Source organism: Rhincodon typus, chromosome 1 (genome assembly GCF_021869965.1).
Source record: "Rhincodon typus isolate 14 chromosome 1, sRhiTyp1.1, whole genome shotgun sequence".
Classification (NCBI taxonomy): domain Eukaryota; kingdom Metazoa; phylum Chordata; class Chondrichthyes; order Orectolobiformes; family Rhincodontidae; genus Rhincodon; species Rhincodon typus.
In genome coordinates this window covers 66,884,300-66,898,067 of record NC_063332.1, presented here as the reverse complement: position 1 = coordinate 66,898,067, position 13,768 = coordinate 66,884,300, and the positions used below count along the sequence as shown (strand labels likewise).

General features: G+C 39.4%; 1 protein-coding gene across 1 annotated transcript in view; it reads left to right on the top strand.

The window, feature by feature from the left end:
• The window catches only part of adamts6 (ADAM metallopeptidase with thrombospondin type 1 motif, 6), a 304,519-nt gene that overhangs the window by 275,825 nt on the left and 14,926 nt on the right, over positions 1 to 13,768 (top strand). Inside the window, exons 20-22 of the mRNA XM_048598741.1 lie at positions 1,427 to 1,556; positions 5,348 to 5,552; positions 13,015 to 13,191. Coding sequence (XP_048454698.1) covers positions 1,427 to 1,556; positions 5,348 to 5,552; positions 13,015 to 13,191 — 512 coding nt within the window. The remainder of the gene's footprint in view (positions 1 to 1,426; positions 1,557 to 5,347; positions 5,553 to 13,014; positions 13,192 to 13,768) is intronic.

Here is a 13,768-nt window from a genome sequence, read left to right as displayed (position 1 = left end):
TATGCTTTATGACTGTCTATAACTCTAAAGAGTGCAAAATTAATTTTTTGTCTCTCCATGTCATTAATACCTTGATGTCTTCTTGAATTCTGCTCCGCTGCATCCTCTTCAGTGAATTATAGAAATGAAATCATTTTTACTGGGTCCTCACAACACAAGTACAATTGAAAAAAATTGGGATATATTGAACAATATTAACAGAAATGCACTAGTAAATGCATGGATGAACAATCTGGATAATTTTATGCTTTTAGTAACTGAATACACACAGAACTAAACAGATTCAGAACATACTTCTGCATATCCAATGAAAAACAGTATTCCAAGAATTCCAATATATCCCTTGCCAAAACGCAACATCTCTAATTTATCTGAATTCATCTTTATCTGTCATTCCTTGGCTCACTGGCCCAGTTGTTCAAGATCCCGTTGTACTCATAGATAACCTTGTTCACTGTCCAATACACCAGCAATTTTGGTGTCATCTACAAACTTACTAACCATGCCTCCTACCTTCTCATCCAAATTGTTTATATGAATGACAAACAACAGTGGACCCAGCACTGATCTTAGTGGCACACTGCTGGTCACAAGCCTCTAGTCTGAACACCAACCCTCTATCATCACCCTTTGTCATCCATTATCAAGCCATTTTGTATCTAATTAGCTATTTCTCCCTGGATCCAATTTGATCTAATCTTACTAACCAGTCTACCACACGGAACCTTGTCAAAGGCCTTGCTAAAGTCCATGTAGATAATGTCTACTGCTCTGCCTTCATCTATCATCTTGGTCACTTTTTCAAAAAACTCAATCAAATTTGTGAGATATGACTTCCCACACACAAAGCCATGCTGACTATCCCTAATCAGTCCATGCGCTTCCGAATGCATGTAGATCCTGTCTCTCAGAATCCCATCCAGCAAATTACCCACCACTGACATTAGGCTCACCGGTCTGTAGTTCCCTGCAGGCTTTTCTGCAGTCTTTCTTAAATAATGGCACCCTCTAGTCTTCTGCCGCCTCACCTATGACTGTTGATGATGCAAATAGGGGCCCTACAATTTCTTCCCATTTTTCCCATAATGTGATTTAAAAGGGACCTGAGGGGCAACTTTTTCATACAGAGGATGGTGCTCATATGGAACGAGCTGCTAGAGGAAGTGGTAGAGGTGGATACAATTACAACATTTAAAAGACATTTTGACAGGTACGTTGATAGGAAAGGTTTAGAGGGATATGGACCAAACACAGGCAAATGGGACTAGTTCCTTTTAGGGAACCTGGTCAGCATGAACAAGTTGGGTAGAAGGGCCTGTTTCCATGCTGTATGACTATATGATTACAAATAAAAATTATCATTTAAAAAATACGCTTGGTTCGATAAAAAGGAATTTTTTTAAAAAAACTTTTTTTTATTTTACAGGTGTGCAGAAACAAGAAGTAGTTTGTAAAAGATTAGATGACAATTCCATTGTTCAGAATAGTTATTGTGACCCTGACAGTAAGCCACCAGAAACTCAGAGGGCTTGCAACACTGAGCCATGTCCACCAGAGTAAGTTTGCAAATCTTTTCTATATAACTTTGTCCACTTTAGAAGCAATAACAGTGTTTCCCTCTGAAACAAATTTTTAAAAAAATTTTGTTGAACGTGAATGTTGGCAGCAGTACAAGGACTTCTTGCTGAACCCAAATGGGCCTTGAGTGAAGTGGCTTGCTAGGCCATTTCAATGGGCAGGTAAGAGTCAACCACATTTGTATGAGCCTGGAGTCAGCCAGACCTGATAAATACAGCAGATTTCTTTCCCTCGAGTGCATCAGTAAATCAGATGAGTCTTTATGGCAATTGATAATAGTTTTGTAACTGGATTTATTAATTTAATTGAAATTCCACTAGTTGCTGTAATGGGATTTGAACCTATGCCCACTAAGTATTAGCTCAGGTCAGAAAATCAGAATCTTGCAGCGAAAAGCTCACTTCCGACTCCCCAAAGCTTGTCCATGATCGAAATGGTGCAAGTCAGGAGTGTAATGTAATACTCCCCACTTGCCTGGATGAGTGCAACAACACTCAAGAATCTTGACATCATTCAGGACCAAGCAGCTAACTTGATTGGCATCACATCCACAAGCATCTGCTCTCTCCATAGCAGCAGCAGTGTGCGGCATCTGTGAGATGCACTGCAGAAATTCACCAAGATTCTTTGCAGCACCTTCCAAACCCATGAGCTGTACCATCTAGAAGGAATAAGGGCATCAGATACATGGGAACACCACCACCATATGCAAACTCACTTCCAAACTCTCACACACCACCTTGAAATATATTGACATTTTTTGGAAAGATTGACATCCTGGAACTCCCTCTCTAAACAGCGTCATGGATCTACCTACAGCATGTGGACTTCAGTGTTTCAAAAGAGTAGCTCATTACTGCCTTCTCAAGGGCAGCTAGGGATGGGCAATAAATGCTGGTCCACCCAGTGGCACTCAAAGCCCATGAATGAATAAAGTGAATAAACAAATAAATGAGATACGAATCATGGAGCTGAAATGCCTTTTATTTCTATTGGTGGTCATACTTTCAGCTGCCTATTCCATAAGCTCCAAGCTTCCTTCTATAAACCTCTTTGTATCTCCAATTCACTTCCTTTCAAAGCCCACTTCTTGATCCAAAGATTTGGCTGTCTTGATATTTCTTAATAGAATTCCATTCAAATTTTAACTGGTTACATTCTGAAGAAGCAATCTGGAATGTTTTACTCCTTTAAAACTACTATGTAATCACAATAAATTGCAATTTGGAAACGCTTGAATATCTCAGAAAGAGGGATGTCTCACAGTGAGGACTGCACATCCTACAGTCAGCTCTAAATTCTGTCTGGTGTAGGAACTTTCTATTCAGGAATGTAAATACTCCACTAGCTTTTATAACTGGAGCTAATGAGATTGGAGAGAAGTTAAATGAGCCAACAGAAGTGGACAGGAAGAGATCAGGTAGTGGGTAATTCATTTGGAGAAATAATTTACAGGCCTTAAAATCACATAGGGAGTTATTTGGAATATACAAAACAAATGCAGAATCATATTCTTTGGTACTGTTTGGTATCTGGTAAAGAAAAGGGTTCACTTAGGAATTTAGGATTGTAAGAAAGTGATATCAAACTGGTGTGAAAATAATACTGCTGTTATAAGTAACAGAATAATCCAGGGACATTAGGACTAGTACAAGAACTTGCACCTAAATAAAGCAGGAATATGAGACTTCCAAGGAACATAAGAGACAGCTAGTGGGAATAATTTAAACCAGATAGTCAGGGGGGAGGGCAGGGAGGAAATTCATCGCAGACAAGACTGATCACAAAGTAGAAGGTAGTCAATATGCACGTATGGGCATGCAGACTTAGAGACAGACAGTAGCCAGATTCCAGGACCAGATGGACACAGGGCCAGGATAGGAAGCAAATCTATAATTAAAATATATGTGCATAAATACCAGAAGCATTGTGTATGAGCTGCTGGAACTGGAAGCTGTTGTAGCCATAAGGAACACAATGTGATAAGAATATCAGAAACATGGTTCACCCTTGAGGGTTGTAATGAATACAACATACATGAGTATACAGTGTCAGAAAAGATGTAGCAGACAGGAAAGGGGGTAGTGCAGCCCTCTATGTCAGAGATTCATGGGAGGTTAATGAAGTTTGATCCTATGGGAGTTGAAAAGTTACAAAATGAATTCCTTTGGTCGGAAGTCTTTGATGTCAAAGACAAAATATGCTAAATCACTAGGTCAGAAAAAGATGGAAGACAGCTTATTGAGAGATAAGATGTGTGCATGTAAACAGGAAAGTTATTTTACTGGGTGATTTCAATACTTTGGAAACACCCAAACATTTAGAGTCTGAGTTACATGAGTCTTCAAAACCAAGCATTTGAAGCTATAAGAAGCAGTACACATTTTGACTTTGTAATGATACGGTGAGTAACGTACATCAAGAGGGATCGATGCCACCGTCAGGGAATTGTGACCACATAAGTACCAAGTTCATTGTAATCTGAGATTGAGAAACACAAAAGGCTAGACGCAAGCTATTTAATTGTAAAATGGCTTTTCTAAAAGCAGTGAGGAAACTGCTTAAGCAAGTTGATTGACAGGGTTTGTACCATAACATTTCTGCAGATAAGTGGAATATGCATACTGCTGAACACGCAGGATAAATGCATGCCTAAGGTCAGCAAGCTTAGACTAAACAAGCATGACCCCAAATCAGAAGCAAAATAAAGAGGAAGGGGAACCTGTATAAATAATACAGAGGAAAGAACTGACAGAAATCAGCATAGGAACTTAGAGAAATATTTTAAAAATGGTGATCAGAGGGGTAAGAGAGAGACATGAAGGAAAATATAACAGCAGACTATAGTGTAACATGAAGATTATCTTGAATGTTTCAATAAGAAGGCAGCCAGAGAATTGACAAGACCTCCAGAAGAAACAAATGGAGCTGAACCTGAGAAAGTGCATCTGATTGATTCCTCCAGGTCTTCACATAAACAAAATGCCCCCTCAAGCGGCAGGAACCAAAACAGAACGAATGACTTCAATGTCAATGAGGTGCAAGATCCAACAAATTAAAGGGGCCTGAAACAAATTAAATTCATATAGATATTATTTACTCCGGAGTAGTAAGAGAAATACTTTGTGAATCATACTTATCACTAGAGACTTAAACACTGAGAAGGTACGAGGAGCTTGGAAACAGTGTAAAATGGTGCCAGTGTTCAAAAGTGTTGAAAAGTAGATGCAGTAAGCTATCGACCAATTAGTCTTGTCTCAATGCCAAGTAAACAAGTGAAATTTATCATCAGGTGTTAACTTGGAGATCATCATTACAATAACAACTTAGTAAACAGCACTCAGCAAGTCTGAGAATGGGAAATTTGTGATCTTTGTAAGAAGTGGCCACACAATTGGAGTGTAGAAAGATTTTTGACTTGGTTACCCAAGAGTTCTTGCATGAGTATTGCCTTGATTCCCAAACAAGTGAAATAGTGTTAGCTCTTTCTGCTATCAAAAAGAGCAAATAACATTTATGCAGACTCTTCAAATCCTGCTAATATTAATTTTTTAATATGAATGTTTCCAGATTTCAATTGTGTAGTTACAGAGAACAGTTTTAACATTTTTTCAGGTTCAATAATTTGAAACTTTACATAGGGATTTGAACAAATAGAAGATTGAAGAGCAGGGAAGTGGGACTAATTTTCACAGAGCTGGTAGTGACATAATGATCTGACTGGATGCCAGTGCTGTATGATTCTAAGCTTATTTTCTTTGACTTTCAGATGGTTTATTGGAGATTGGTCTGAATGTAGCAAAACTTGCGATGGTGGAATGCGAAAACGAACTGTATTATGCATTAGGAAAATTGGTCCCTCTGAGGAAGAAACCCTAGATGACAGCCACTGTCTAACACACAGGCCTATTGAGAAAGAACCCTGTAACAACCAGTCCTGTCCACCACAATGGGTTGCACTGGATTGGTCAGAGGTACAGACAACAGAATGCTTTCTTACTTTTGTATTTACGTTTACACTGTTAAAACACATTGTGATTTTACTTCACTTTAAGGAACAATTCCTGTCAATGTTAAATAAAAAGACCAATAAGCAATATAATTTTGATATTATTGCTGAGTAATGAGTCTCGCATGTGCTTACGTTAGGCTCTAAACTTTCTCTGCAGGGTGCTTGGTGAAAAGAACAATTTACATGTAAAGGTTCTACAGCTAAAAAAAAATCTTACTGTCATCTGATATTTTGCATTAATTATCAAAACATTAGGGGCTTACTTTCATGACTTGCAGACACTTAATAACATTTACAGACTTTTGAAGTGCAGCTATTATTTGTGTGTTTTCCTTTATAACTGCCAGCTATTTACAAAGAAATTGTTTTGAGTGAACATAATGTGTTTTCTTTTGTGTATTGCTTCACTGGCACAACAAAAGATGGCCTTTCTCTTTATGTGTTTATCAAAATGTGGGATACTGGTTATAAAGTAAAACCCTTCACTTGGGCCCAAACATTTGGCTGACTTCACTTTGACAGAGCAATGCCAGAGAACAAAGTGACTTGTCGACTCCCAGCGGGAAATGTTTAGCAGCGAGATAGAGATCAGAAACTATTTCCAATAGATGAGTGTTGAATTTTCCTCTGGTTCCTTGTCTACTACTGGCATTATTGAGGAACATTTTGTTGGGGTTGAGGGGGGTGGGGTGGTGTTTGGGGGGTGTGGGGGGGTCAAGTGGAGGGTAGCTGCCTGTGACAAGAGGACAGGAGTATGAGCAAAAATTGGGAGCAACATTGGTTCTCAGCCCTATTTTATCTCTGCCAGGGGTTTCATTGGGCAAAGGAGGGGTATTGGGATTTCCTTCTTTTTACATCTTTCACGTGACGTCAGAATAACTCAGATAGGATTTCTAGAATGGTGCCATATCCAGTAGTAATGAATCTGATATTCTGTATATTAAAGATAGAATGATGCCATATCCAGTAGTAATGATTCTGATATCCTACATATTAGTATGTACATCCAGTAGTGATGACTCTAATAAACTATGTACTAGAATCATGCCTCTGATATACTGGGATGATACCTCTGATATGCTGTGTACTCACATGAAGACAGTAGATATATAGCTGCCTAGCTGAAGAAGCCAGAAGTCAACCTACTGGACCTGGACTTCAGAGCTGGCCACAGATATAAATTGCTGTCTTCCCCCAGCAGGTGTCCCATTGGTAGGTTTCCATCCACAAGTCAGTCTGACTAATTTCTGATGCAGAAGAGATCCCATTTAACAATCGATAGGGGACAAAACAGGGATCAGAAATTTTCAGCTTCACAAAGCATTGTACATTTTTCAAAAGATGTTACATTTCTCAATTCCTAAACAGATGTGATTGAATATATCTTCCAGTCAACCATGTTAATGGCCTTTTCAGTCATAACTAGTTTCAGATGAATTACAGTGCCATGATCCATGATGTGTTTTTCTTATTAGCATGGGAGCCTGGCTGATTAGTAAATTATTTTTAAGATATTTTTCGACAACGCAATACTTACTATATATCAGCATTCCTGGATTTGGTTGTGAATCTTGCTGTTTAAATATTAGCATGTTGTTTTGTTGTAAATGCACACTCAGAGAATTTTAAGCCAGAGTTTATTCAGCTGAATGGTGTTTCCTGAAGGTCTCATCATGTTTAATTATTATTCAGCTTGTTACATTGACATACCTTTAAGCTTACCGTTAGCTACGAATTAAAATAAACAGTACATTTTATTTCTGATATAAATTTAGAAGTTACCATGATATTTCTGCTCCTGCCAGTGTTTTACTGCTTGCCAGATCTCCTACACAGGAGAGAGAGAACGAGGGAGAGGGAGAGAGAGAGAGAGAGAGAGAGAAAGCAAGATGTAGAGGCAGAGAAAGAGAAAGATTAGGAAGGAATCTTCTGATGGGACACATGTGGACACTATGACTCAAATACTACACTCTCACAACTAATGTGTGTCTTACGTCGCATTTTGGCTGTCACTTGTTGCAATTGTTTCCATTTTTGAGAGTGCAGACGAGCATCAAGGGCCAGTATTACAGAAAAATCCTAAATCTCGTGTCATTGGTGGTTCATTTACATAAATTCAGTGATGGTGGTTGCTGAGGTGCAATGACCTATCAACTCGCACATTGTAACTTTTAGAACTTATGAAATTTGTGGAGAGTCCAAGCTGAAGAAATCGCAGCACATCAGGGAGAGGGCAAGTTATCTGGACACTTAGCTCCAAACGGCAGTAACACCCCTCACACTACATAATTCAAATTCAGTCTTTGATTAGGGACAAGAGGTGAGTCGGGTTTTGGGATATAGGGGATAGCATTTGAAGAGCCTTGGCCTCTGCAGTTTTCCAATAGTTAGGAAGTTCTTGCAAATTGTGTGGGTGAGTGTGGATTGTAGGAAAGATGAGCAAACAGACATTGTGGTGCAGGGAGCCATTCAAGTGAAGAGAAGAAATAAGAATGTACTCGTGATAGGAGACAGTATAAGGAGGGGGATAGATACTGCTCTGGGCAGCTGTGAACGTGAATCCTAAAGACTGTGTTGCCTACCTAGTGCCTTAGTTGAGGAAATCTTGGGGTTAGACAGAAATTTGGAGTGGGAGGGGCGACAAGCACTCTAAGATCCCTCTATTCCTCTGAGCTTCTTAGTATCTTGCCAATCATTGAAAAGTTTTTTATCTCGTTCCTTCTTCCTAAGTGCATCCCCTCACATATATCAGGGTTAAATTATTTCTGCACTGATTTGCGCATCTGACTAATGTGTTTACATCCTGCTGTAGTGAGGTTGTTGACTTGCTCACTGAGCTGGCTTGTTTTTGTTCAGATGTTTTGTCACTATGCTAGGTGACATCATCAGTGGAGCCTCCAATGAAGCGATGTTATTCTACTCCGCTTGGAATTTATCCTGTCCGGTCCATAATGGTGAGTACTGTCATTTCCGGGTTTGATCTGTATGGGTTTGTATTTGGGGTCCAATTCTATATGTTTGTTGATTGAAGTATGGGTGGAGAACTATGCCTCTTGGAATTCCCGTGCATGTCTATGTTTGGCTTGGGCTACTATGATTACCTTGTCCCAGTTAAACTGATGACCTTCGTTGTCTGAAGGTACAGATATTGAGAGTTCATTGTGCAGTTTTGCTGCTAGCTGATGTTCGTGTATTCTGATGGCTAGTTTCCTTCTTGTCTGTCCGATGTAGTGTTTGTGGCAACATGGTTTACAAAATACCATGCAACGACTGCCGCAAACATTACATCGGACAGACAAGAAGGAAACTAGACATTAGAATACACAAACATCAGCTAGCAGCAAAACTGCACAATGAACTCTCCTTAATATCTGTACCTTCAGACAACGAAGGCCATCAGTTTAACTGGGACAAGGTAATCATAGTGGGACAAGGTAATCATAGTAGCCCCAGCCAAACATAGACATGCACGGGAATTCCAAGAGGCATAGTTCTCCACCATACTTCAATCAACAAACATATAGAATTGGACCCCAAATACAAACCCATACAGATCAAAACCAGAAATGACAGTACTCACCATTATGGACCGGACAGGATAAATTCCAAGCGGAGTAGAATAACATCACTTCATTGGAGGCTCCACTGATGATGTCACCTAGCATGGTGACGAAACATCTGAACAAAAACAAGCCAGCTCGGTGAGCAGGTCAACAACCTCACCCACAACCCAAGCTACAGATCTTTGCCAAAACTTTATCCTGCAGTAACCGAACAGCTTCATCTTCACTGTCAACCACCCAACCAATCTTTATGTAATCTCCAAACTTATTTATCATACCCCATCATTTTCTCATCTACATCATTTATGAATATCACAAAACAATAAGGAACCTAGCACTGATCCCTGTGAGACACGACTGCACATCAGGCTCCAATCACACAAGCGGCCTTCTGCCACCACCCTCAGTCTGTAGTCACGAAGCCAATTTTGGCTGCATCTTGCCAAGTTAGCCTGGATCCATGTGCTTTTACCTTCTTTATCAGTTTCCCACGTGGGACCTTGCCAAAGGTCTTGTTGAAATCCATATAAACTACATCAACTGCTATACTTTCATCCAAAGACTTAGTCACCTCCTTGAAGAATTCTACCAGATTTCTCAGGCATGACCTTCCTCTGACAAAGTCATGCTGACCATCCCTGATCAAACCTTGCCTCTGTAAATAGAGATTAATTTTCCAGTTCACTATTTTCTCCAATTGTTTCCTGACCACTGATATTAGAATCACTGGTCTATAGTTCCCTGGTCTATCTCTACCACCCTTCTTGTGTAGTTGAACCACATTAGCTGCCCTTCAGTCCTTTGGCACCTCCCTTGTGGCTAAAGACCGTTTAAAAATCCTCATCTCCCACAACAGCCTGGGATACAACTCATCTGGATCTGGGGGTTTGTCCACTTTTAACTATACCAAAACTTCCAATACTCCTTGCATCTTATTTCAATCTGTTCAAGAACTTCACTGTCCATCTTCTTGAATCCACCCTTCTCCTGAGTAAAGACAGACATGAAGTAGTCGTTTAACAATCTACCAGTGCCCTCCAATTTTGTGTACAGATTGTCTCCTTGTTACCTAATTGGCCGTACTCTTTTCCTGGTTATTCTCCTCCTGCAGAATATCTTGGGATTCTCCCTAATATTGCCCACCAGTGATTTCTTATGCCCACTCTTTGCCCTCCTAAATTGCTTTCTTACACTTTCTATACTCTTTTAGGGCTTCCATTGTTTTGCTCACTTTGTACCTGTTATAAGTCTCTCTTTTCTTTTTTATCCAGTCCTAAATATTCCTAGAAATTTTGTGTTTCTTTCCTCCTTCCATTTCCTGATTTTTGATTAAATTCTTAGAATTTACTTGCATCATCTTTACTGAAGATTGATACCAAAATACCTTTTCAGTTCATGTTCTATCTCCTTAGTTTCCATCATTAATTCCCTAGGCTCATTTTTTAACCTCTTCCCTAAATACCTGCAGAAACTCACTACATGTTTTATATTTCTAGCTAGCTTTCTGTCCAACTCCAACTTTTCCCTTCTTGTGAATTACTTAGTCATTCCTTCCTGATTTTATATTCTGTCTAACCTTCTGGCCTGCCACCCAGCTTTGCATAATTATACATTATTTTTTAAGTGTGATACTATCTTTAAATTTTTTAGTTAAGCACAGACGGTGTGTCTTCCACTGGGAAATTATTATTTGTTTGGAATGCATCTATTCTATGTATTTTGAAATATATCTTTAATATCAGCCTCTGCAACTCAATTGACTTATTCCTTAACCTAATTTGCTAGTTCACTTTAGCCAGCTCTGCTTTTATGCCCTCATAATTGCTCTTATTAAAGTTTAAAACACTAATCTAGGATTCACTCTTCTTTCCTACATTGAATGTAAAATTCAATCATATTATGGTCATTGCTACTTTGTGGCGGCTTAACTAGAAGGCCATTAATTAATCCTGTGGCATTACACAATGTCAGATCTATTATAGCTTGCTCCTCGTTGGCTCAGAACATGCTGTTCTAAGAAACTATTCTATGAATTCCACCCCTAGTCTAACATGCCCACCTAATTTTTCTAATCTATGTGTTGATTAAAATCTCCTATGATTATCTCCTATGGATAACTTCATGACTAGCTCCATATTTCTTCCATTATACTCTATCATACCCTGTGGTTACTGTTAGGGGACCTCTACACCATGCCCACAAGTGATTTTGTGCCTTTATATTTCTCATCTCTGCCCAAACCATTTCTACATCCTCGTTTTCTGAATTTTGGCCATCCCTCTCTATTGTGCGAATGCTGTCATCAGCAGATAAACATGTCCATCTTTTCCTAGCTTTCCATCCTTTCTAACTGTCCTGTAACCTTCAATGTTCAGATCCCAGTATATGTCATCTTGCAGCCACGCCTCTGTAGTTGTGATCAGATCATACTTACTTATTTCTATTTGTGCTGTGAGTTTTTCTGCTTTGCTTCAAATGCTACATGCATTCAGATATAGAGCCTTTAGTTTTGTCCTTTTATTACTTTTCTAATCTTGAGCCACTTCTGTTGATACACTTAGTTTGGAATGCTTTACCCTTTCTTCTGACAGTCTCTTTATCATTTTCCAATGTTAGTAATGTTATTTCTTGCCTGTAGCGAGGATCCTGCTACTTTGAGTAAATCAAACCTGCTGGACATTAATATCTATGAATTTACACATGATCTGTTAGAAATTGGTCAGCACAAATCAGTTGAAGATGCACACTGGCAGCAACTTAAGCATACTGCAATGAATGATTCACTTATAAAGCAACCGTATGTTACTATTCAGCAAGGCTAGACTGGGGTCAAGTTGAAAATACCTGAATGCCTACACCCTCACTTTGACTTTCAGATTAACTAACTATAGGTGAGAATTTAATATTGAAATCCATAACATTATACATCTGCTACATAGTGCATTTGCACACATTTAGTTTTCTTTGAACTTCAAATAAATATTCTGACCATTGAGATGTCCACCCAAAGAGTACAAGTTGCTTTAAAGAATTGCTACCGTCAGTGCCACCATGTGCCAGTACCTCCGTAAATAGTAGATGTAGCCCTGTTATAAAGTGTATCAGCTTTCTATTTATACATACACAATAGAAAAGTAAAGTTGCCGTAGTTTCAGGAGCTGCAAGTACCTTATTGTTTTCTAGATCTCACTCAGGCAGGAGAGAGAGAGAAAACAAGGGAATCACATGAGGAGCCAACCTATGCTCACAGTACAGCTGTAGAAGGCCCATGGAACCTGGATTTCTGGTTAAGAACACAAGAGTAAAAGACAGTGGTCCCAACGTGTGGAATTACATTTGACGGGAAATTGGTCAGAGAATGGACCAGGCAGTTCCCTGTCCCCAGCCAAGGATCACGGACACGACCTGCCATTTTAGTAGAATCAGTTGACTCGGATAAGTCAAGCAATCAAATCTTTAACCAGCCTGATACTCCAGTTCAAAAGAGAATCAAGTACTTTCCCCTAATTTCTTACAATATCAACATTTATTTCAGCAGAGCATTGTGATAATTTGAAAACCAAATTTGGTCACATGCAGCAGCTAGTTTGTGAATATTGAAAGCTTTTCACTGTTCAAATTTCATTCCTGTAACACTGCAGCCATTGCACAAATATTTATGCCAAATATTTATGAACTTTAAAAGAAGATTCTTCGCATTTTTTAAAGCTGCGTTAATTTGCTTTCTCTATTTGCGAATACTGATGTCATTCCATTCTGGAGTTCAAACCTTACCACTCATTGAAAAAGCCTACTAGGCTTCAGGAATGTCGAAATCTATGAGTCCTGGAAGTCTAACACTCATTCCTGGTTCTTCTGCAGTGTACTCCAAAATGTGGGCCAGGATTTAAGCATCGAATTGTTTTATGCAAAAGCAGTGACCTGAGCAAGACTTTCCCTCCCTCTCATTGTTCCAGTGAAAGTAAGCCCCCAGCCCGGATCCGCTGCAGCTTAGGTCGCTGCCCACCCCCTCGTTGGGTCACAGGAGAATGGGGCCAGGTAAGTCGGCACTTTTTAAAATTTGTACTGTTTGTACAGTTTTAGTGGACCAGTAGAAATGGTAGTGAACCAGTTTCTGGGACCAGTAGAGAAAAATAAAGTTAGTCATTGGTAGACTTTCCCCTGTTGGGATGGACATGGGGTTAGTAATGGTAGCATTCTAGTTATTATCAGCAGTTGGAAATGATTTTCACTAGAAGCTTTTTATTAGGCCATAATTACAATCCTGTGCAGGTAGTTTGTAGTTGGCTTTTCTGCTCATGCTAACAGTACACACCTTTATGGTTTTAATGTGATTGTTTGCCTAGAATGCAAGTTTTAAGCATAGGTGCCTCTTAATTTTAATGTGGATTGTAAATTTTATTGTTGAAGCGAACTCAAGGAAAATATAAGATAACAAGGTGTAGAGCTGGATGAACACAGCAGGCCAAGCAGCATCACAGGAGCAGGAAGGCTGACGTTTCGGGCCCAGACCCTTCTTCAGAAATGGGGAAGGGGAAGGGGGTTCTGAAATAAATAGGGAGAGAGGAGGAGGCGGATAGAAGATGGATAAAGGAGAAGATAGGTGGAGAGGAGA